The sequence below is a fragment of the Equus quagga genome, chromosome 17 (assembly GCF_021613505.1).
Source record: "Equus quagga isolate Etosha38 chromosome 17, UCLA_HA_Equagga_1.0, whole genome shotgun sequence".
Lineage (NCBI taxonomy): Eukaryota > Metazoa > Chordata > Mammalia > Perissodactyla > Equidae > Equus > Equus quagga.
In genome coordinates, this window is record NC_060283.1 from 34254366 (window position 1) to 34279292 (window position 24927).

The following is a 24927-nucleotide window of genomic DNA, read 5'->3' on the forward strand; positions in this document are numbered from 1 at the left end:
CTGAATGTCTACTGTGCAGGGGATAGAGTGAATAAAACTGTGTCCTTCTTAGCCAAGAATGTTTGTTCTAGGAGCAAACAGATGTGAAGCTTCACAGTAACCCAGCCCCTCGCGGACTGCTCCTGCCGCCCCTGTCTCTCTATCCTAACAATCCTTACTCTTGACTTATGCTCGAGTAATCTAAATCTGCTGTTTAAGAAGTGCGCGATTCCACAGCCTGTATGTCTAACTTAACACATAGTAAGTTTCTAAGTAATCGACCAGACTTTTCCTGACCTCCTGTTGGGTAAGTGCTCCTCACCTCTGTGGACATGGCTGCAGGGAGCACCCGTGTGGCCAAGCCTTCGTGTGCATCCGGATAATTTCCTGAGAGTTCGTTCTGAGAGTGGAGTTAGAGGATCAAAGGTTAGATCAATTTTTAAGGCTTTTGACATTTATTGCCAAATCATCCTGCAGACAGAGTGTGCCAATTTATAAGCCACCCAGCAGCGGTTTCTGTTTCTCTGGGCCAAGGTGGTCTTAGCAGTTTTTAAAAATATTTCCCAACTTGATAGGTTTTTAAATATGTTTTTAGATATTGATTCTGAGGATTTTTTTCACATGTTTATTATTCCTCAATATTGGTTCTTCAGTCATTTGTCTTTGCCATGCACTTTTCTCCTTAATTGTTTGATCTCTGAGCTCTTTATGTATTAACTGTCTGTCCCATACATTGCCAGTATTGTTGTCATTACTATTTGTCTTTTCGTGAGGGGATTTTTTTAATCAATATTTTCCTTTTTGGTTCTGCCTCTGATGTTATGTTTGGAAAGACAGTCCCAACTCTAAGAACATATTTTGAAATATATTACCCTAGATTTTCCTCCAATAGTTTTATGGTGCATAAGCAGTTTGAATTAGAAACAAACAGGAGTTTGATGGATTGTGAAGCCGAGATTTAAAGTGTCGTGCTCGCCTATCTGCTGATTCGTGCGTGTGTTTCTGTACTCTGGTATCAGAATTTGGCATGGCCTGCCCTGAGTGTTCTCTGTTGCCCTTTCTCGTGGTACGTGTCGCCCATGCTTGGCTGTAGCAGAGTCTCTGTGATGGCCATCGTGTGTTTTGTCTCCAGACCAGCTTGGCGCACAGACTTGTGACTCGGGAAGCCTCCGTGGCCCCGCTTCCCCTCTACACATCACCGTCCTTGCCCAACATCACCCTGGGACTTCCTGCCACTGGCCCTTCCGCTGTAAGTAGGCATCCGCGGGTCGGTGTGGCGTGGGATGGCTGTCGCAGGGCCATAACCGTGGACGTCACCGATGTGCCTCTCCAGGGGGCAGCAGGCCAGCAGGAAGCTGAGCGACTCACTCTCCCAGCCCTCCAGCAGCGGATCTCCCTCTTTCCCGGCACCCACCTCACACCATACCTGAGCACAGCGCCCCTGGAGCGGGACGGCGCGGCGGCTCACAACCCCCTCCTGCAGCACATGGTCTTACTGGAGCAGCCGCCTGCACAGACGCCCCTCGTCACAGGTGAGCGCCGGTCGGGCCTCGGCCGTGGCTCCGGTGGGTGGGGGGCCTCGCCAGCTCAGAGGAGGCCGGCAGGCAGCCACCCCCGGGGCTTCCGTGCACCACCCTCTCGTGTCGGGGGAAGGTTTGTAGACCCAGGCTCACTTGAAAAGCCAGGTAGGGGAATGAAAACAGCTGTCAGCTGTGCCGTCTGCTCCATCGCTCCAGAGCAGGTTGACGGCTCGTCTGACTTGTGTTTCCATCTGGATCAAGTTGAACATGTGAAGCAAGCACAGAAGTGAATCTGGTAAATAGTCAGTTTCTATTAGTAGTAAAAAGTTTTAAAAATGTGCCCTGGCTAAGGGATGGTTGTATTTAGAAAAAAGTAGGAAATTTGTCATGAAATTTTCACAGTGGCAGTGGTATAACCATGTCACCTAAGGAGTGAGGGAGCGTGTGGGGTTTGCTGTGAAGCAAGGATGCGCCTCCTGGACATCAGCAGCTCACATCTGTGCCCCATCCGCAGCTTCATGTTTGGCTGCCTGGAAGTCTGTTTATTTGTTCAGAATTAAAATCTGAAATCACCTCAGGGCCACGCATCTTTTAAACTCGGACGTTTAACGTGGTGGACAAGGCAGGTGCTGGGCGGTCCCAGAGCCTCGGCCTGTGACAGGGTGGGTATGATCTGTGGGTTCGGTGTGGTTTTCTGGCTTTGTGCTCCTTCCTGTCCCTCGAGCACTTGTTCTGTAGAGTCACCGGGCGGGTCTGGGCACACGGGGCCGTGTCCTGCCCCCGTGGGTGTCTGCGTAGATGGCGGGCGAGCTCCATCTTCTAGCAGCACACCTTTGTGTCTGTGTGTCCTCAGTGTCCCCATGTGCTTGCATTAGCGTCGCTGCCCTTTACAGGGCTGAGAGGTCCGCAGTGTGCCTGGGGGAGCGGGAGCCCCACGGTGCACCTCCCTGACTCTCAGGGGATGGGTCGTGAGCATCTGGATCCTGAGGGCTGTGTCTGAAATTGCACCCAAGTCTGTCAGACGCGCAAGATCAGACATCGGGAGTGCGAGCCATGGAGGAATCTCGTTCTTGTATCATTTCTTAAAACGTCAGATAGGCCTGACCCTCTCTGTGATTCTGGACCGCTGCTCACTTCACTTCGTCAGGGAGCTGTCTGTTATCACTGCTCTCGTCCCCTTCTCTGAGTCACTGTATTGTCCATTAAATAGCGGCCTTAATCTCGCGTGGCCCAGGTTCTGGGACAGTTGCCTTCTCTTGTAGGACCTGAGTGACAGCGTTCCATAAATCTCACCTCTCCAGTAACCTTGGGAACTCGCCTCCTCTCGTGGTTGACGAGGTGGCTTCTTCTGCCCTTTGCGTGTGGTCTGGTGGCCCGTTTAGTTACGACGGCTGCCAACAGCTTGCCTGCTGGTCCTGGGACTCACTGGGGTACCATTTCTCAGGCCCTTTGGCATCAGGGCCCCTGGACTCTCCCCATCCCGCCTCTGCCCTCCTCGCCCTGCGTGCTCGCCTCTGTGCTGCCGTGCTGCCCTGTGCTGCTTCGCCTGGGCTGCCTGCCTGCCCACCCCCAATCCACAGGCCCCCTCTCTGCTGCACGGCCTCTCCCGGCTGCGGGCTCACCCTCCAGGCACCCCCGACTGGATGCAGCACAGTGCCAACAGCACAGGCTCCTTCCTCCCCAGCTCTGTGACCTTGGAAGTCTCCCATTCTCTTTGTGCCTCAGTTTCCCTTTCTGTAAAGTGGGGATGGTAGGAGTGTCTGCCTCATTGCGTTTTCCAGGGTTAGATGAGTTGTGTGTGTTAGCGCAGGGTGGCACCCGACAGAGCTGAGCCCTCTTCAGATGTTAGCTCTTATGGTTGTAGAAGTTACTTTTGGTTTTGTCATTTTTATTCTTCAACCGCACTCTCTCCCTCACTTCCCCCAGCTGGACCCTGTCTGTCCTTCCTAGGGTCTCGGGGGCCCTCCCCCGTGCCCTCCCTGTGAGCACGGCCCTGCTTCTGGTGGTCTCTCGGGCTCCCCCTGCACCCTGTGGGAAGACGCCTCCTGGCCGGGCCCCTGCCTCTGCACCTGTCCACCATCCCCCCCGCCTCTCAAGGCCTGGGCAGCCCCCCAGTGCTGGAGCGCCAGCCACATGTGGCCATTAACTTTTAAATGGGAAGTTAAAAACAAAGTGAAATTCGGTTTCTCAGTCACATGGCGGTGTAGCAAACGCTCGTGTGGCTACTGGCTACCAACTGTAGGAACCTGGAGCATTTCCATCAGCACGGAAAGTTCCGCGGGACAGCCCTGGCCTGGAGTGACATCCCATCTCTTTCCGTGGAGCAGCTCTGCTCTGGGCCTCTCCCTTGCCTCCCTGCGCAGCACCCACATGTGCTGGTTCCCTTCTCCCTGACTGGGCCGCTGGACGTGGCTTCTGGAAGCCGCTGCCCTGCCCTGAGAGCCCTTCTCCCCCCAGGCCCGCCTCCCAGCAGCGTGGCCCCCTCCTGTGCCCTGGCCACAATGGTACCCTCTGCCTCGGCGCAGCTTCTGCTGACCCACCATCTGTCCCTCCCACCTGACTCCCTCCCTCCTGAAGGACACACTCTGGACTTTGCCATCCCCTTCCTCCCCCCGCACCCACGCGGTGTTTAATGCAGAGTAGGTCCACAGTAAATATCTCTGGGATCGAGCCAAGTGAAAGCCAGGTTCTGAGGGGCTCGTGTCTGAGCAGGAACAGGAAGAATCCCCACGGGTTTGCTTGTGTCCGTTTGTCTGCGTTTCCACAAGGGGTCGGCCGGCAGACCTCCCTTGTTGCTGATAGTCATGTCACGGAGGATGGATGGACAGAATGTCAGAGCTACAACAACTCCATTTCACAGTTGCCTCAGAGAGAGAGGCCCTGTGGGAGGAGCGTCTGGCCCAGGTGCAGGGGGAGCGCAGGTGCGGGGTCTCGGACGCTGCGTCCCTCTCCCCCAGGTGCATGCGATGCCCCGCCTCTGTGTGGCACGCGTGTTCTCTGGACTAGCTGCCCAGGTAAGGGGCCAAGAGACAGTAGTTGTTTGCTACGATCTTCTGAAGATAGCAGTTTCCTGATACAGTCCCCGAGATTGCCTCCGAGGACCTAGCAAAGGAGGTCAGGAGACCATTGCAAGGCGAGGCAGAAACTGCTTTTGGCCAGCGAACAGAACTTTTGGCCAGCGTCTCCCATATGCCAGGCCCCTGGGAGACGGGCCCCTGGGAGCTCTATAGTTGGGGCGTGTGGAGGAGAAGGCAGGGCTGGGCCGTGCAGCAGGTGAGCCTCAGGGAAGGCTTCCCAGAAGGGGCATCGTCGCTGAGACCTCGGGCAGCAGTCGCAGGCAGAGAGGGGCAGAAAGGCCAAGTAGAGGGAGCGGGTATTGTACCTGTGGTGGGGCTGTGTCACCCAACATTCTAGCCTTCTGGCCACTCGGAATATGCCGCCAGCATGGTGAGGGGAGCTGACAGGCAGCCACTGCCCCATTGTCACAACTCGGCGCAGGGGTGCTGCTGGCTTCTGGAGCAGTGATTACAGGCTCCCCTTTAGTCCTGATCATGCCCGAAAACAGCGAGTCCCTGCAGTGGCTGGAGCACGACTCACTGTGGGGTGCCCGTGCACCTGGGCCCCGGGCTGTGCTGTCAGCCCCAGCCAGGCCCTCCTGCACCCAGGCTCCAGCAGAGGCTGACAGGTCCAGGTGGGCGGGCCCCTGTTGCCCTGGTTTCTCAGAGCGCCTGGGGTACGCTGACGTGCAGCCGGGATTGCAGACCACAGTTAGAGCCGACTCGTGCCTGGTGTGTTCTCCTTTGAAGGGTTTTGAAAACTTTAACTGTGGCCTGAAGGGCAACGGAATACAGCAGGTGGATCTGTAAGGACGCGGGGAGCAGGAGTCCCTCGTTTGCTGGACTTCATCTGTGTCGACAGAAGCCCACCATGAGGAGGCCAGTGCTCCGGGACTGAGCCTTCTGGCTTTTCATCCTCCTCAGCTCTTTAACCCCATGTCTGGTGTGCTGTGTCTAGGTGGGGCCTCTGTTTGCAAACTCCCTACTTAGTGCTAGCCACCTTACACCCCAGATGACAGGGTAAGTGCCGGCGTGCTCGCCTAAGAAGGACCATGTGTGTCATGCGTGTTCTCCCTGGACCTCCGGGAAGCTGGCCCGGCCCCCTCCCCACTGGGAGGAGCAAGAGTGTGTAACACGGGGACTCCTCTCTCGGCACCCACACGGAGCTGGGGTGTTGTCGGTTCACTGGGCCCTGGAGGGACTCCTGCTGGTGCCGTGGGCGGGAAGAACAGAAGCCTCGGGGTGGAGCCTCGCAGCCAGCCTGGCGCCCAGTGAGGGAGGCCTCCCTGCCCAGAGAGGGTCCCCAGTCCGCCGCGCTGCAGAGTCAGGCTCTGTCCCTGGACCTCGCTGGCTCAGGCACAGCCTTGGGTCACCCAGGGCAGAATTCGATCTGAATGTTCTGTGGTGTTATGCTTGAAAGCCTTTTACAGCACTCACCGGAAACCACACAGAGGGGGTCATCAGAGACCCTTGTTAACAATCTGGCTTCTTTAGCTTCCGAGTCAGAAACCACCTGGCCGCTAATGGGGTTGCTACGCAAAGGTCAGGACACCCAGTTTTGTGTGGTGCCGAGCAGTGGATTTGTCCCCCAGTGTGGTGGCCCCAGAGTTGTACACCCCAGGCACTAGGGTGCAATTCGAGGTGGGTGGGATGAGGCCCAGAGAAGCTGAGGGTGGGAGACAGGAACAGAACAGGGTCGAGCTGAAGGGCGTCCACACCAGGCGGCCCCATGTCAGACGGGAACACTCACGGAGTCAGGCTCTGAGAGTGAGACTGTCCTCTGTCTGCTGCGTCCTCAGGGAGGTCCACCCGGTGAAGGAGTGTCTCTGCTCATGGGAACGGCTGGGAGCCTGTGATGGTGGGGAGGAGCCCCTGGGGGAGCCCACGACAACCAGCAGAAAGCAGAGTGCATCCACCTGGCCGTGCGAATGCCTTGTTCCTTATCCTCTGTTGAACCTGGAAGCCCAGTCTCAGGGTCACCCTTTCCGTCTAGAACCAGAAGCCTCTGTGCAGATGTGAGGCAAGGCTGGCCTGGCCGACCCAGCACGGGCGCTGCGGCTTCATCCCTGACTTGACCTCCGTTCTTGGGTCTCCACTGAGGCTTAAAAAAAAACTAAGGAGAATGTATTTTATCATCTTGTTTTCTGAGAAGGGAGCTTTTTGGTAACTGCATAAGCTTTACCCCCATAAATGCAGCTTTGTGTGGCTCAATTCCTTATTTCCTCCATGAAATATTAAATCCCCCGTAATTCCTACGTTAACAGTTGGTGAATTCTGAAATACCTTCTTTACGAGGATATCTTCTTTTTAACTTTTCTAGAAAATTGAGAGGGAATGATTCTACCTTTCGAGTTATTCGCTTTAATTTAGTAACCAAGCAGATAATAAAATTTAAGATAACTTACCTTCCCAGAAAACAATGCAGTTAAATGAAAAGCGATGGTTGTTGCAGGGACTCTGGGTGATGAAGTTTGAGGAGGTGGTGAGGGACAATTTACTAGAGTTGAAGCTTTCTTTTCCTGTGTGTGTGCTCTATTTGTATACAAAATAGTATTTTTACTTTAGAAATAGCCTCCAGGAAGGGACAAGAAAAACACTGAGTACACTGCCCACCGGGGGTCTTAGGCTCTGCTAAACCTGATGACACAGCCCCCCACTGGCTTTGGAGTCCCGGGGGACAGAGAGGGCAGGAGCCACCGCTTGTCAGCAGGGCCACCTCGGGGCGAGGAAAACAGGGCCACCTTGCGCAGGTGTGAGGATGTGCCCGGTTCGGGGAGTCGTCCACTCTGGGCAGCCGAGAGCCCGTGTGGCCAGTTCATTTGCTGTTTCTCCCTGTCAGACGCCCTTGAGCCTGGAGTCGTTTTCAGCCTGAGCAACGTTGTTTAGAGTGTGTCCACCTCAGGTTAGCAGGGGAGCAGACACTCAGGCAGCAGGGGAAGGGGTCTCTTAGACCCTCTTGCTCATAGAACAGTGGAAAAATGGTCAACTACCTAAACCAACAGTTTGCCAAAGAAAACATACAGGTGAGTGAAAAGCACACAGAAGGAAAAATGTGTAGCTTCCTGAGTTCACGTGAAGAGGCTGCATTTAAAACAAGATTCACATGCAGATTAGCAGAAGCTCGCCTCCTGTCAGCACAGACTCTCACTTAAACCCCCGGGCTAGCACAGGGGTGGCGAAGCGGCCGTTCTGTGCAGCTGGCGGCATGTACGTGGGCAAAACCTTTGTAGGAATTTGTAGAGAGAGATTTTGACATATGCACCAGGGGTTTTGAAAGTGTTACTGCCCTCTTTGTGTATAAAATCAAAACTTTAAGAGACCCTTAAAATGATTTGATCCCTAAGGACTGTTTTTTTCCCCTCAACCTTAGTTTCTGTGACAGTTCCAGGAGAGCCACCTCTGTGTTCTTCCAGAACACTCTGGAGGCCAGCAGAACCATCACCTCCTTGCTCAGCAGGCGTGTGGCCCTCTTGTCACCCACAGTGCTGTTCAGATCAAAACAGACCTTTCTAGGGCCTGGGCCCCTCTGAGGAGTTGCTCTCGGGCAGGGCGAGCTTGCGCTGAAGCCTGTGGCACAGAACACCCATTTACAGCACTGACATGGGTGTCAATAGACATTTGCCTCCAAATGATGGTCTCTGTTTACCGGAGCCCTAGCTCAGGGCATTTGGCATGTGCCCAGAGTCAAGCCCAGTGGGCTTCAGGGAGGAGGCGCCCGGGCCGGCAGCTGGGGTTCCCAATGGCCTCCATCCGTTACTCAACAGCCCTCTCTCCCCTCCTCTCTTCTTCCTCTTCCCCTCTGCTGTTTTTCCCTCCATATTATCTTCAGACTGGTATCTTTCAGGCCTGGGAGCACTGCCCCTGCACGCGCAGTCTCTGGTTGGTGCGGACCGGGTATCCCCATCCATCCACAAGCTGCGGCAGCACCGCCCGCTGGGGCGCACGCAGTCGGCCCCACTGCCCCAGAACGCGCAGGCCCTGCAGCACCTGGTGATCCAGCAGCAGCATCAGCAGTTCCTGGAGAAGCACAAGCAGCAGTTCCAGCAGCAGCAGCTGCACATGAACAAGGTGGGTCTGCTGGTGGGGCGTGCCCCTCGCGGGCCGGCAGCATCTTTGCAGCCTCGCTGTCCAGCGGCCCTTTCTGGCCTCGAGAGAGGCCAGGAGACGTGAAAGGCCAGTGGACGCGGGCTTGAGCACGCGTGGCCGGGACTGAGAATGTCACCTGGATCTAGAACTCCAAACAATTCCTCTCTGCAGGGGGGTGACCGGCGTGGGGTCGGGCCCTGCGTCCCAGTCAGCGAGCGTAAGTATGGCTGGCACACACTGTGCCTGTCGCACATGTGTGTCACTGTGTGGTGTGTCCTACTTAGTCAACACTTTCTTCTTGAGTTTCTTGAGGACATCTGTCTTCTTTAAGCAAACTCAAGACAGAAAGTCCCCAACCCTACAGTGGCCTGGAGCCCCAGAAGCACATTTTCCCAGTCACTTGGCAGCTGCAGTGTGGCTACCTATTAGAATAGCATCATCAGAAGGGCCTTGATGCCCAGCCCAGCCCACAGAGGTCTCCATACCTACAGTCTTACGAGTCACTCACAAGGCCCATTTCAGCAGGAAGTAGTGGGAAGGGTCAGTGTTGCTGTAGGAACACGATGATTCTGAGTAACTTTTTTCGAATGCTGACATTTGAAATAAAGCATCTTTAATATCAGAGAATGAGGTGAGCCACTTAGGAAGATAGTCCAGCAGCTCCTCAAAAGGTTAAACCCAGAGTTACCATGTGACCAGCAGGTCACACCTAGATACGTGCCCAGGAGGAATGAGGACGCATGGCTCCATGCTCGTTAATGTACGCGTCACGTCCTTGAACGTGGCTGGCGCGTGGACGTTCACGGCAGCGTGGTTCACAATATCCAGACGGTGCCAACAGCGCCCTGCCCGTCAGCTGAGGGACGGTTAAACAGAATGTGGCACATCCGCGCTGTGGAGTATTATTCAGCCATAAAGGAATGATAAACCTTGAAATGGTGCTGGATGAAAAAGCCAGACAAGGAGCCCACATATGACGTGATTGCATCTATATGAAAAGACCAGCATAGGCAAATCCTTGCAGACAGAAAGTAGACTGGTGGTTGCCCGGGGCTCAGGGAAGGAGCATGAGGAGTGACTGCCAATGGACACGTTTCTTTTTGAGATGATGAAAATGTTCTAAAATTAGATTATGGTGATGGTTGCACAACTAAGTGTACCACAAACTACTGGATTATACAAGTGTTTTTATTATTGAAAGTGTGAATTTTACGGTGTGTGACTTACATCTCAATAAAGCTGTCACAATAAGAGGACGAGATGCTCGAAGGCGGCTTTGGGGATATTCGGAAGGAAGCGTTGAGAGCTCTGGTGACGTGGGGATGGCTAGACTTGCTTCTCGCTGTGCCTCTGCTGTGAAGGCTCCCCCGCGGCTCCCCTCCTGCAGGTGGACTCAGCCATCGGTCCCCACGAGTCAGACGCAGTTGGGCTCTTCTCTCCGGCTCTGAGGAATGAAAGGGTCGAGGGGAGAGGGTTAGGGATGAGGGAGATGATTCGGCGTAAATGGAGGAGGCCTGGAAGGATCTCGTATCTAGATTCCCAGGCAAGTGTGGAGACAGAATCGAGAGCGGGGAGCCCACCCTCTCGGGGTGGGACGCTGCGTGTGGCCAGCCCTGACTGGTGGCACCGGCAGCCCCTCACGCTCACCTGATTCCCTTCCCTCCAGCCCTCCGGTCCCAGCCCAGTCTGGGTGTTGGGTCAGGCAACTAATCTTTAGAGAAGGAGCATCTTCCCACTGTCACACTCCCAGGTCTCGGCTCCTTCACGTCTTGGCCCGAATGTCACCTCTTGATGGGCCCCAACCCTCAATTAGAACTGCTGCTCAGCCCTGTCCTCTTCCCTTGCCCTCCTCTGTCTGCCAGTGAGGTGCCCGCTCCTCACGTCTGCTGTTCATGTCTGGTTCCCCTGCTGGACTGTCAGCCCACAAGGACGGGGTCTTCGTGTTGTTCACTGGTGGACCCGAGTGCCTGGCTCGGTGCCCACCCCTGGCAGGTGCCCGCTGTGTTTTTGTCAGCATGTTGCTTGTTGCAATGACAGCACATCTTTCCGAGGCTGCTCCACCGCTGAGACTGGCCCAGCCCCCACAGTGGCCCACAGGCTTTGACTGCATGGACCTCCAGGACAGTGGACCTGCCTCGAGCAGCATCCCTCGGAGCTGGCGGCCACTGTAGCCCAAATCCGCCCCAGTGTGTTCCCCCTTACAGGGTTGAGGAGACAGGTCCCCTGGCACCCTGCTCCTGAATGGCCCGCTGCCCCTGACCAGATGCCCAGCGCAGGCCAAGCCCAGGTCCCTGCTGCCCCCTGGGCACCAGGAAATAGGCTCACCACTGTCACCCCAGAGCCCCCTGGGCCCCGCAGGCTCTCCTAGCCAGACAGCACAGGGCAGTGTCAGAGATGGGAGGGACCGCCAGATGCAGCCCCTCTTGTGGACGGGAAAGGTACTCACTCACTGGGGGCAAGACAGGAGCTGCCATATCTGTTCACTCCCATGTGTCAAAGGTACGTCATATTCGTCTTCCTAATGCGAACTTGTGCTTCTTAATTGTCTTATGTCATTATCTGAGTGATGGGGTAGGAGGTTTGGGGAAGATAGGAAACACCCATTCACATGTGGTATATTCTCGAGCAGAATGATTTAGCAACTGGGAAATCTCCCTGGATGCTGTCGCGTGATTAATTTCCGGTGGGAACGACGGTTGATTGAAATGTTTATACACCGTGCTCCTGGGATGCTCAGGGAGCGACGATCGTGTCTAGGCCCGTCTAGCACCAATCCTGCTGCCCTTTATCCTGGAGGATGACTCTACCTTCCCTAATGGCCCTGGAGCCCGGCTCCTGGCAGCTCCCGCTCCTGCAGCCCTGCGCCTGTGTGCTTGGGGATCGCAGCTGTCTCCTGCATGGTCGGCTGCCGGCCAGCCTCTGCCTTGGAGTGCAGCTGCTTCCATGATGCTCCCCTGTGAGAGATCGGCCATTCCCAGTTCCTGCAGCCCCTGCAGCCCTCCATGGCCGCTGCGGTTTCCCGGAGGCCCACAGCCAAGAGACTGCCCCATCTGGCTGAGGGAACTCTGCGAGGTGGAGAGGACGGGCCGGAGCTGGCTCTGCTCACCTCCCCGGCCCATGATGGGAGTGATCACCGTGGCTCTGCAGCTGTGTATCAGCTTCCACGTCAGGGCCCAGCACCTTGCATGCAGTGGGGTTTCATAAAAGTTTGCTGTGTGAAGGAACATTCTGGAGAATGCATGCCATCAAAGGGCAAGTGGAGCTTAAGCTCTGCGACTGAAGCCACCCCTCTTTGCTGGGCGTGCCTGGGCATGGCCTCAGCATGGTCTGGTCTGTGTAAAGTGGGAAACGTGTGGAGGCGGAAATGGCTTTTTCTTTCTGTTAAAAGAGAATATTTGAGGCCCCTCTCCCGCAGGAGCAAAGAGGCTTTGCTGTGGAAGGCAGTTCTTGCAGGGTCCCTGAATCACACGACAGCTGGACCTACAGTGTCGAGCATTGATGCATCCCTTGGAGGGGAGCATGTCTCCCTTTAACTCGACATTCTTGATTTTGAGGAGGAAAACGTGGACTCATTTATTTGGGTGGTCTAATTACAAGCGTGTCTAATAATCTTTAAATATTGGCATGGTTACCAGTTTGGTTTTGGCCCTGAATGCCAGCCTGGCTTTTAGAAAATTTATTGTTCCACATATGGAGCTGCATTCATTCTTGTATAATTGCTAAAGGGGGCTCCAGGTCCAGAAGGCCATTGGAAGACAAAGAGCGGATCCGCTTGTCTAGTTCCCTGTTTCACCGCCAACATCCCCACCATCACGTCTGTCTGTGGGAGCCTCACCTCCAGGCCAGCTCTGCTGGGTGGCCCGGCCCTCAGCCCGGCTGGTAGAGAGCAGAGCTGCATCTCCAAGGCAGAGGGAGACCAAGTGGCCTGGCTCCACGAGCACCACGTCCCTGCTGAGCTGAGACCCCTGGCAGCCGTGTGACCGAGCCTGCTCTGCATCACAGGGAGGCCACTGACGCCAGCCACCCGCCGCTGTCATGGTGACATCCCTCCCAGGCACCCTCTGAGGCCTGAGGGGCTGTGGCCACCCCTGGGGAGCGTCTCTGTGCCTCCAGATGGGACGTGCCCTCCAGGGAGCTGGCGGCAGCTTGGGTGTCCCTGCCCCGCCCAGAGCTCCTTCCAGCGGGGTCAGCATAGAGTCCTTGCCCAGAGCCAGGCTGTCTCTCGTGGAAGCCCAGTGTCCCGACTCCTCTGGAGGGGCTGGAGGCCTCTACTCAGATGCCTTCATTCTCCGAGGAAGCCAAGAAGAAAATGGGAGAGGGAGCCCAGGGACATTCCGCCCGTGAGCAGGCCATTCCATGCCCCACTCTGCTGTGTCCCTCTGACCATAGTTGGCCTCCTGGGCAGAGCTGCCACTGGGCCTTTGCGATCTTCCAGCTCCTCTCTCCTCCCCCTCTGATGTCCCGGAGCTCCCACCCAACCACCGTCCCAGGGCTGCAGCCCCCAGCCGTGCCCCTGCCATGCCCTGCCGGGACACGCTACATACACGAGGTCGTGACCTCAGGAGGCTCCCTAAGAGTGTGAAGCTGAAGGAGGAAGGGAGGGGACGCCACACTCCCAGCCCAGGCTGACCTGGAGCGGAGAGCCGGGTCACACGAGAGAGAGGGCCACAGGAGGTTACCGGAAACTTCTGAGACTTTCGCACATTCAGCCCTTCAACCCTCCCAGCATCATTCATGGAAAGAAGTAGAAGGCAGCCCACAGCTGCGTCCTGATGTCAGCGGGCACCCAGCACCTTCCCCACAGAGAAACCCGTCCACACTAGCTCAGCCACCGAGGAACCAACACCCCCATGACGGGACGCTCGTCCCCACCTGAGGTCCCCAAGAGGCCCACCAGTACCCACCAGTGCCCTGCCCCACACTCCTCCCTGGGCCACTCCTGAGGGCATATCCTCATCCACATCCGGGGCGTTTTACAGAGTAGCTGGTTGGACACTTCCGTGATGTCAGCCTTATACGGGTCACCTAAATAGGGCGTGTGATCTGCAGCCGGACCCAAATCAGACAAGAAGGGCCATAAGCGACGTTACTGGAACAGCTGAGGAAACTTGAATACGTACACTGCAGTGGATTCTCACTGAACTCATCAGCAGGGCTCCCCAGGGGATGGCTGCGCGCAGAAGGCCGGACGCGCGTGCGCGCCGTTCCCGGGCTGGGTCGTTTCTTGCTGTTTCTATCCAGCTGAAGGGCACATGGGGTTCCGCACGCTGTACTTGACATTTTCTGAGGTTTTGAAATTTAAAAGAGCGTGTTGGAGGAAAGCTGGGATTGGAGCGTCCCTGTCCACAGGTGCCCTTTCTCGTGGCTGCTGTCCTCTTCTCCTCTGTGATCAGCATCTCGATAGTCACAACTCGTTTCCTCTGGGGATGCCCTGGAGGACCCTGGCTGGCCCCTTTCCTCCTCAGTCACTTCTCCTGGGGCCTCCAGCCCAAGAACGGACCAGGGCCCTGTGTCCTCAGACACACTGACCACCTCGGAGCTGGGCCTCCCGAAAGGGTCTCAGAATGGCCCTGGGTCCCCCAGGAGCAGGCCCAGCCTCCAGGACCCCTCCCTGCAGGGTCAGCCTCCGGTGGCCACGCCACTCCTGCCCCCACACCTGCCCCCACCTGGTGCAGACGCTTTCCCCTCTCCTGGGGTTGTGGCCTGTTGCCTGCCTGCCCCCTCATGAGTGTCCGAGAGCTGACCCCAAGCCTGCAAGTGCCTTTTCCGCTCCCCAGGACAGCGTGCCCCGTGGCCCCATCTCCTGGCAGACGCTGGCGCTCCTTCTGGCTCTCTGGCCCTTCTCCGGTGTCCCCTGTCTGTGTGGCTCCCTGCCTCTCTCTCTGCAGCACTGGCTCCGTGAGCTGTGCGGGAGCTACTGTGCCTCAACTTCCCAGGTGCTCAGCGCTTCCTGACAGTCATCTCCAGCCCTGACCTGTCTCCTGAATGCCACCCTTGGACCCACTTCTCAGGGGATGTCTCCTCACGGGTCCGCCAGGCGCTTGGATTTCCGCCTCTGAGCCAGGCTCCTCCCCTGCCCTTCCTGCCGCGCCGGGGCCAGCCTCCTGCCTCTGAGCAGCAGCTGTCCCTTGCCCCTGGCCCAGTATCCAGGGCCCCCTGCTCACTCTCCACGGCCACGGGGAGCCAACACTACTGCCTGGCCCTCCCTCGCTGCGCCTGGACCCAGCCCCTCTGCTGGCCTTCCCCCCGAGCCTGGCTGAGCCCCCACAGTGTCACTTCCCTGCATGGACTCCCCAGCCCCGCCCCGCCCCGCCCCATTCTCAGTCAGACCTTTCAGGATCTTTCTGCAGCGCAGGCAGGAGCATCTGAGAAAGCATAGCCTCTCATGCCTGTGGTCCTGACCCCCCGTCACTGTGTCCTCAGCCCTGTTGCCAATTCTTTTGCACCCTTGCCCTCCGGCACACCATGTGTCTCTGTCCCCAGTGCCACTCCCATATCCATCCTGGCTGCCATTGTTCCCTCCTTGTGGACCCCTGCCCACCCCTCTGCTCTGACATCCACTCACCAGGTGTGACAGCCAGCCACCTTCTCAGGCCCCCACTCACTCGCCCGGTAAACCTCCCATCAGCCACTCAATGAACCCCATCCTGTTACCTGTCAGACCCCACCAGGCCGTGTGTGACAAAGGAACGGGGAGCGTTTGTGACCTCGTCGGCCCTAAAGCCAAGGCTTGTGCTGCCATGTGCTGAGGTCCTCTTGAGGCCAGCGTGGATGCGGGAGGCCGGGAGAGGCCCAGCGCCCTCTGCTGGCAGGGACATCATCCCTGCCCCTTCCCAGTCGGGGTCACAGTCTGGTGCCCGAGTGGACTTTGTCCAGCCAGGAGCTCACGGTGGGCCTCGCGGGCTCCAGGTGTGCAGGAGGAAGAAGATGGGGTTGACATGTAAGAGACCATCAGAAATCTCAAAACCGTCAGGATTTTAAAACACTATTTTTAGTAAACCTGTGTGAGAACTCTGTTAAAGCAACTGGATATAAGGTTGGCAGGTTATGTATTTGGAATCAAGTCTTTAGCCTGCATGCCGTCTTCCTGGCGCTCTCTCGCCTTGCTGGCTTGCCTTCTGGAATCTGTACTAAGCCTGCCCCGGCCGGCGCTCTGCTCTGTTCCCCGTGCTGCGTCGAAATTGTCTGATGAGCAGTTGCCGTGGGGTTGGAGATAAAGAAAGTGGCTGGTGGTTTCCTCGGCTCGCTTTCACAGTCAGGCTTCACCGTGAAGTGTTTATTATAAGCTGATTAAGGAGGAGCATATAAAATGCATCCCCAGTCCAGTCTGAGCTCTGTTTCTCACAGCAAGGCAGGGCAGGTCCTCCGGGGTGCAGGCTGAGCTGCGTCTTGTGTGCGTGTCCACACACGTGGCTGGGCCCTGCTGTCCAGCTGGCCTCCGGTACCAGGCTGCTAGGACACTGCGCTCACACAGAGTGCCCACGAGTCCGTCCCTCACGGGCAGACTGCTCCCCGCCACGGCGTGGGCGAGAACACAGGTGGCTCTGCGCAGACTTTTGAAAATACTGAAGCTCAGGTGTGAAAAACGCTGGGCTGCCTTGAAAATCTGTTTCCTTCCAGAAACAGAATCAGAGTGTGCTGGAAAGGTTCGTTCTCTGCACCAGGGCGGTTCTCTCACGAAGACCTCCACGAGGGGCTTCAGAGCGCCCCTTGCGTTCTCAGAGACAAGGCCAGGCACTCTGCCCATCAACTCGTTTCCCGTGGCAAACAGATCATGTGTTAAGAGAGACCCTTAGAGTTGGGGTGCTGGGGAGGCGTGGAGGGATGTGGAGCACGCAGGAGGTCACTCACCCTCACGTGGAGGGCAGAGAACACCTGGAGGCCTAAGGGGTGTCAGGAGGGAGCCCAGTGGAGAGGGCCGGGGAGGGAGGGAAGCCGTGGGGAGCCCATCAGGAGGACCTGCAGCTGTGGAGGACCAGGAGGAGGGAGCACGTGGGGCAGGGACCCGCGGACAGCTGTGGTGTGGCTGGAGCGTAGAGTGGCAAGTGCAGAGGGAGATGGTGGAGGAGCTCACAGCGGACGGCTGGCGGGGAGGCATTTAAGGGGCTTTAAGAAGGGGAGCGCACCATGAGGCGGCACGTTCCACAGCTCACTGTCACTGCCACGTGGAGACACACTGGAGAGGGGCCTCCCGGAAGGCCGTGGCTGTAATCGAGGCAGGAGACGCCATTGCCTGATGCAGGAAGGGAGCAGGAGAGCGCGGATGGGGAGGATCGGCGACTCCAGAGACGTCTCAGATGAGTGGCACCTGGGCAGTGTCAGACGGGTACCACAGAGGGAGCGGTCAGTGAGATGCTCAAGTTTGTGACTTCGCAGCTGGCTGGAGAGGGTTCCATTTGCTGAGAAAGAGTCCGAGAGAAAGAAGAGGTTTAAGCCTCCCTGAGTTCAGCGTTGGGCCGTGTGTGCGGTGCCCGTGGGCGTCCACTTTGAGCCAAGAAGTCTAGCAGCCATCAGGTGGCAGGTCTGGAAAGGAAGAGCGAGGTCTGGGCTCAGCACCTGCGTTTGGGAGGTGCCAGCACGTGGAAGCTTCCTCAGGGAAAAGACTGCCCGAAGGGGAGGGAGCCGAGCAGCAGGCCCTGACCGAGCGGTGAGCAGGTCAGAGGAGGAGAGCAGAGAGCCCCTGTCCTCCAGTGCTGAGAGGCTGCGATCATCGCAGTGTCCTGGGACTTAGCAGCAAACACTGGGGATGTGGGTTTCCAGTGGGGTGGCGGGTGGAGGAGGGGCAGGCGGTGTTTCTCTCAGTGGCTGTGGCCATAGGAGTGGGGTTGGCCTCTCCACTTCGCGCCTGGGTGCAGACGCGGGTTGATACCCGAGACTTTGGTTGCACTTGTCTTGCCTGGCACATGAGGTACTCAATGTGCCAGATGCCAGTCTGTCTCCTCCTGGGGCTGGGGCCTCAGTGTTCCTTCCCTAGGTGTTCCGTAGGTGAATGACCATGCCTTGTGGCCTTAGCTCAGCACGAGGAGGCACCCTCAGGGGCGTCCCTCCCTCTGTGTCAGTACAGAGCTTGTGATGTGCCTGTTCGTCCGATAGTCCCGGCCACCCTGGATCACCCACGACCTCTGTTTTGCAGATTATCCCCAAGCCCAGCGAGCCGGCCCGGCAGCCCGAGAGCCACCCTGAGGAGACGGAGGAGGAGCTCCGCGAGCACCAGGCCCTCCTGGAGGAGCCCTACCGGGACCGGCTCTCCGGGCAGAAGGAGGCACACACGCTGGCCGGAGTGCAGGTGAAGCAGGAGCCCATCGAGAGTGACGATGAGGAGGCCGAGCCCCCGAGGGAGGCGGAGCCGGGCCAGCACCAGCCTACGGAGCAGGAGCTGCTCTTCAGACAGGTGACCGCATGGGCAGGGGCACGAGAGAGGGGACAGGACAGGCCGGGTCCTGGGACAGCCACGTCCCCCATGGAGCAGTGCCCTCTGGCTGGGGGTCAGTGGACACTGGAGGGCCTCTTCCTTCCACTCCTGCCTGTCCAGGTCCTCGGCCGTCGCCCTGGGTGCTGTGGGAGGGAGGTGTGGTTGGGTGTCTAGTTTACGTTAGCTGTACTAGAGACACTGGCCATTTGTCCACTGTAGTCATTTATGCACCTGCTTTCCAGCCAAATGCTTGCTCCAAGCCCCCTCGGGATGATTTTCTTTCGGGTCTATAGGCTGTAGATAACGTAAATCCAAGTGTTGTTAGGATTCAGCATAATCACTAAAGGCAGGGGTGGGAGACTGATTTTTCAATTGATCAGAAAGGTAGGCAGGACCTTTTGGGGCCAAGGAGACAGTGCTGACGAGCCTTACAGACCCAGAAAAGCAGTGTGATGCAGGTACCCAGAGCCATAAGTTTCCCAGGCACCAACATGGAATAACCAAACTCACAGGAGACTGATGAATAGATCCAAGGAACGATTTATTAATTTCTAGTGACAAATAAAACTACCAAGTCAACAAAACACGAGGACAGCCGACCAGTGAGTCAGAAACCCCGAGTACCACCAGGGCGGCTGCTTGTTCCTGATAAGCAGGACACAAGAGCCCAAGGTGCCCATGTAGTGGGATCTGATCATCTCCTCCAGCAGTGGGGCCGCATCTGGGGCGCAGGGCCCTGGCTCATCTGCTCCCTTCTCGCTAGACTTTGTGCTGGCTGCCCAGCCAGGTGCCCCCTCAGCTCAGCTGTGCAGCCGCGGCAGCCCCTCCGCCTCGCCCAGCAATGCCTGGGCAGACTCGGTGTGACCCACAGGAGTGGCTCTTTGATTTCTCTCGAGACCCCTGGTCGGCAGCAGGCCACAGCCTTCACGCTGACTTTGTAGCGCTTTCTCTGTCTCTCCTTCCGCTGCCGGCCTCTCTCCCGCTCCTCGGGCCTCTTTCCGAGCACCCCAGCAGCCGCGCTGCTCCACAAAGTGCGTGGACCCAACGCTTCATGGGAACCAAGAGGTCACTCCAAGAGAGGCCACCGGCTTCTGCCGTGCAGGCTCCTGCCTGGCTGGCCATCCTAGTCGTTAGGACCCGAGGGGGCTTCATTCCCGTGTGGCTGGTAGAGCCTTGAACGTCTGTGAGGGACGCACACTTCTTATCAGAACTGAAGGCAGTGGGTCCCTGGGACACGTGTGAAATCGGCCGGTGCTCAGGTAAAGGTTTAGGGCCAGCGCCTGTAGAGGATAAAGCGGTCAGCGTTTATTTAGTCGTACTCCACGCCGGCAACAGTTATTAGGAACACTTATTTTCTGTGTTCTTTGGAGAGGAACGAGCAGAGCTCCTTCTCAGGGGAACGTGGCACATGGAGTAGTTTGCCGACGTAACAGAAGTCTGGTATCCGGTGTTCTGTAGCCTGGGTGCCTTCAGGAGAGGTGCTGGCAGGTTGGGGCGGCTGTGAAGCGGCCTGTGAGCCCGTCGGAGTCGGGGAGCTCCCCCAGCAGCACTGGTGGTAGGAAGCCAGCTCTAGGGCGGGGAGGCCCCGTGGGGCAGCTGCCTGCTCCTGGCCTTCTGCAGGGAGGTGGCTTTGGGCCTCCCGTCCTGGTCCCCCAGCATCTCGGGCTCTCCTCCTCTGGCCCTCCACCTCTGCTTCCTCGCAGCAGGAATTCGGGAGCCTGGGCAGAGGGGCTCGCTCCCCCTCTGGTGACAGCCCGGGCTGGGCCCTGCCCCACAGCCCATGGTGCACCTGCTTCTCATCTCGGGCCTGGAGGTCGGTCCTGGCCTTCCAAATGATAGGATTGGTGCATGGAAACGCAATCTCGCCTCGTGGTGGAGTTTGTAGGCGTGGGGGCAGCCCCGCACCGCAGGGTGTCGCCTGCCTGCCCCCCATTCTCAGGGAGGCCTGGGGAAGAGGTCCTGCCGCTCCCGGCAGCAGGGCAGCTCCTCGGGGCGGGGCTGGTGGGCCCGGCTCCACCTCTCTCCCTCCGGCCCCGCTCCGCCTCCCAGGGGGCACTCAGCTCGGGGTCTACCTCGCTGCCAGGCCCGGCCCCGGCCGAGTCCCCCGCTCCGCAGACCCAGCACCCGCCCCTGCCGTGGCCCTAGGCCAAGCCCCTCTCCCGCCCACCTCTCCAGCCCTTCTGGAGTCTTCTCGCGCGTGTTCCTCCCTGGCTCAGGGTCCGAGGAGAGGAGACAAGGTGAACTAGCGCTGTCCACCTCAGCGAGGCGAGGACGCAGCCCCCGCTCCCGAGGGTGTCAGGCCCGCCCCGTCGCCCGGGGCCCTCGGGTGCTGAGACGCCTGCTTCAGGGCCTTGCAGAATTGTGCTTTTATGGAAGCCAGTTCTTCACAAAGAAACGTAGTTTCTGTGAAAAACAATTTTTCATGAAAGTATGTGTTGAATTATGCCTTTTTCGTCCAGCTGTTTTTGCTCAAAGATGGCTAAAGCGGGGTCCTGGGGAGTCTCCTTCTGGGTCCTCACCCACTCAGAGGGACGTCCACACCCTCCCGGCGCCCCGTCTGGAACCTGAGCGGGACCTTCCTAGCTTCAGCGCCCTTCCTGTCCTCGACCGGACATGGGGCGGCGAGAGACCAGGAGAAGGGAAGGGTCTCCAGGGAAGAATTAGCACTTCTGTCCTGTGACATGCTTTTCCCTCGAGTGTCTGGCTTGAGATCAGACGGAGGAGGCGGCCTGCAGGCTGGGCCCCTCGGGCGGCGGGCAGCTTGCCCCACCCTGCCTGCCCGGTGGCCTCCCGCCGCGTGCCACACGTGGGTGAGCAAGTGGATGGGGAGTGAGGGATGGAGGAATGACGGGCACAGCACATCGCCCTACCGCCGGGACGTGGGGGTACCGTGAGGCGTACAAACGCTGTTTCCTCTGCCACCAGCAAGCCCTCCTCCTGGAGCAGCAGCGCATCCACCAGCTGAGGAACTACCAGGCATCCATGGAGGCCGCGGGCATCCCCGTGTCCTTTGGCGGCCACCGGCCTCTGTCCCGGGCACAGTCGTCTCCAGCGTCTGCCACCTTCCCCATGTCTGTGCAGGAGCCCCCCACCAAGCCGAGGTTCACCACAGGTACTGTGCGTGGAGAGGGCAGGCCGGCGGGCCAAGGGAGGCCATGGGGCGGTTCGTGGGGCAGGGCCGTTGTGGCCCCGTCTGCCTTGCTGACTGAGCCCATGTGTGAGAGGTGGTTCACAGCTGGAGCGGAGTAAGTGGGGCGCCCCTTTGGGGCCTGTGCTCTCCAGAGGGTGAGGCAGGGGGCTGAGGACAGGCCACTTCCAGGGCTGGAGGGCCTGGCGACCTCACCCCTGGCCCTACTCCTGGGCATAGACTAGGAGGGGACCAGATGGATCCATCACTGAGGCTCCCTTCTCGCCCCCCATTCTGTGATCCTGGGGGTCTGTCCTGCCTCAAAAGCTCGCCTCCCCTTCCCGGAGAATCCCCTTCTCCTCTGCAGAGCAGTCTCCCCAAGGGCGGCTTCCTGTTGGTGGTCAGCAGGGTGACAAGCTAGCCCTTTCCCACCAGTCCCTCCTGGAAGCGAGCCTGCGTCCAGGGCCTTGACCGTGAGGCCCAGGTAGCTGACGGTGTCACTTCCACACTGCACGTCCTGCTCCTGTGAGCACAGAGCTCAGCCAGCCCCCACGCTCTGGCTTTCTAGAGCTGTTTGTCCTTGTCCACAGGCTGTTGCCAGCAGCCATGCTTCCTCGGTCTGCACGGGGGCCGGGAGAGGTCTGCAGCAGAAAGCCTGTCCTGGCTGAAGGCGCCGCTCCGCAGTCAACAGTGGGCACTCGGCGGGCGGGCAGGTGTCCGTCCACCTGCTCTGAGGCTCTGGGCTCCCAGGCCCGGAACTGCCCGAGTGCCACAGTATTGCCGCCCAGCCTGGTCGGGAGGGCAGTTCACATGCTCTCATCGCACGTTTCCTTTCACTGACACAAGAAAAGGTTACCTAAACACAGAATGCTTTCATCCTTCTTCAGACCGTCCTCATGCAACGTCTTCTTCTGCGTGCCGTAAGACCTAAATGTGGCTGAGTTCTCTTCGTTGGGTCCTAGAAGGGTACTGCTCACGTTCAGAGAAAAATTCGGTGGTAGTTATCTAGAACTTAAATTGTTGCTCTTCAGAAAGAAAATGGCAAAGAGTCACCAACAGAGTCAGCAGGTGACCCTGCCAAAAGGGCAGCCTGGCCCCTGGCTGAGAGGAGAAGAGCACGGCCCGGAGAGCAGAGACCCCAGTCCCGCAGCCACTGTGGGGGGCTCCCATGTGGATGGGCACGGAGAGGCGCACGCGGGCCCTCGCGTCTACATGCGTCACAGGAGCGGGCCAGCAGGCCCCCCGTAGATGTGCTTTCTTAGTTTGTCATCATGATTCCTTTTCACAAAACGTGCAGAACAGAATGTGCTCACTGTGAGAACACGGGGCGGAGCTCTGAGAAAGTGGTGCTTGCCCTGGGTCCCACTCCCCAGGGGGGCCGCTGCTAGGAGAGTTTCGTTTAAATCTCCCAGTTATTTCTGTGCACAGTGGATGGACAGATGGGCGCAGACACCGTTTATTTGACAAGGGCAGGCTCTCTGGCGCCCGTGTACATTTGTTTCTTGCTCCGCCCTCTCCTTGGCTGGCCTCCCACGTCCATGCACATCCATGTGGCTTGTTCTTCGAGCTGCCTGGCGTCCTGGCTGGTCCACCTCAGCTCTGTACTCGGGCAACCTCTCCATCACTCTGTGCTCCAGTTTCCCGTCTGTCAAAGGGAATAACAGTGATGTCCCCCTTGAAGATTCCAGCAGTGTGCCCAGTAAACATGAGCAAACTGTTTTATCTCAATGATGCTGTTGAATGGGTCGGCCACAGTCATTGTCTTGATAGTCATCTGGATTGTTTATGCACATATGTACATGCATTCCACATATCCATGGGTATGTGCATGTATATACCTGTATATATGGGCATGCATTGCCATTATAAGCCACTAAATGCACCCTCTTATGCATCCATATCTTGTGCACACATCTTAGTGCACTGATTGTGAGTTTCTGTGTTTGGGTCCTGTGAGCCCGCTCCTAACCTGCTGTTTTTTTAGCAGAAGTCTCACCTACCCGCCAACCTCCACCACTCAGTTTTGCTACTACACCTCGATCGAATTCTCCCAATGCAAGGGGACTGACTCCTGTTAGCCCAACTCCCAAGAGACTGAGTGAGGAGGTCTGGGACCTCTAGGTCTCCAGTTGGACCCTATGGAAACAGGCTCATCTGGAAGCTCTGCTGCCCTGGGGTTGGTGATGCTGCTGCCTCTTTGCAGCAGGAAACACACAGAAGTAGTAGCGTGGGTCTGTCTGACCGTGCGGCCAGAACCCTACAGCACAGCTCTCCCAGCTCTCTCCGCCTGAGTGAGCAGGTGTTAGCGACAGGTGCCCCTTAGCAGAGACCTGTCTGCCGAGGGCCTCCGTTCACCCAGCCCGGCCTTCCCGTTGTCAGGACCCTGGGAGCCCAGGTGTGTGAGATGACACAGACAGTGCTGCAGCAGGGACCGTGGGCACCCCTCCTGGCAGATGTCACCAAGGGGCCGACCCTTCCCCCAACAGGAGGGGCGTAGGACGGGCACACCCTGGAGAAAGCTGTTGCAGGGGGCGCTCGGCACCCACCTGCCCTCCCCGCTTTCTCCAGCCTCCTCATGTACGGGATACAACCGCCTTCGGGGCATCTTCCTGAGTCGGGCGCTGTGATGGGTGTGGGAGCGTCACCGCTTCCCTGCACAGCGGTGCGCAGGCTGGCTCCGAGGCTGGTCGGGCTCCCTCCCTGCGGGCGGGCGCGATGCTGGGCAGCGCCAGGCCTTACAGCTTTCGGCTGCGTCCCGAATGGGCCGTGCAAACCTAGGCAGTTGGCGCAAGTTTCTGAACTCTAGTTCTGTCCTTTCTATGTTATTTTAGGTGCACTTGTGTTTGCCTGTTGGTGTGTGTGCTCTCACACACTTGTCTCAGCTACTCTGGAAGTTTCTAAGGGCAGGAACCGAGTCTCATGTCTTCTGAACCCCCAGAACCTCAGGCAGTCCTCAGTCCACCAGAACACTTAACAGAGAGGGCGGTCCCTGACCAGACAGACGTGGATCTTTGGACCAAACTCTTGTTTCTGGAAGTCAGCACAGTCCTCCATGACATAAATGCCACATGCCTGATGGCCGAGAGATCTGAGTCGGGAGTAGGCCTTCTCATTCCTTTCTTCTTGACCTGCTCCCGGCAATGCAGGCCACTCGGCTGCCCCGACCCAGGGTGCTGGTGGCTCAGACTGTTTGGCAGGTGCCATGAGCAGGGGCTCGGCCTCGCGTGGTGGGTGGCTGCTGCCGAGGACCCTGACAGCTCCTCTGACGGTGGCCCACTTCTGCCCTCTGCTTCAGGCCTGGTGTACGACACGCTGATGCTGAAGCACCAGTGCACCTGCGGGAACACTAACAGCCACCCAGAGCACGCCGGGAGGATCCAGAGCATCTGGTCCCGGCTGCAGGAGACCGGCCTCCGAGGCAAATGTGAGGTGAGGCTGGCCCTTGAGTGGCAGGGAGGGGGCCTCGGAGGCCCGCAGGAATCAGGGGTGGATGGTGTGGCAGCCGGAGGGGCCTGGGAGCGTTTCCTCAGTGACGTCGGGCACCTGCCACTGCACAGGCCTGCTTCTCAAAGAAGCCAGGCTGTCTTCTAAGAGTTCAACTATTCTCTGTAGGAAGGCCTGCCTCTGTCCTACACCCCTCCCTCGTCCCGCACCCTCCCTCCTCCCGCACCCCCTCTCCTCCCACCCTCTCTCCTCCCAAACCCTCCCTCCTCCCACCCTCTCTCCTCCCGCACCCTCCCTCCTCCC

At 58.1% G+C, this 24927-nt stretch overlaps 1 protein-coding gene across 13 annotated transcripts in view; it reads left to right on the top strand.

Moving 5' to 3' along the window:
* Window positions 1-24927, top strand: part of HDAC4 (histone deacetylase 4) — a 291136-nt gene that overhangs the window by 205724 nt on the left and 60485 nt on the right. For 11 of the 13 annotated variants that reach the window (XM_046642744.1, XM_046642745.1, XM_046642734.1 and 8 more), the window contains 6 exons: window positions 1112-1228; window positions 1313-1511; window positions 8385-8623; window positions 17775-18032; window positions 20979-21165; window positions 24476-24609. In XM_046642744.1, the coding sequence (XP_046498700.1) occupies window positions 1112-1228; window positions 1313-1511; window positions 8385-8623; window positions 17775-18032; window positions 20979-21165; window positions 24476-24609 (1134 nt within the window). The remainder of the gene's footprint in view (window positions 1-1111; window positions 1229-1312; window positions 1512-8384; window positions 8624-17774; window positions 18033-20978; window positions 21166-24475; window positions 24610-24927) is intronic. The other 2 variants (XM_046642736.1, XM_046642738.1) reach the window with 1 other exon arrangement.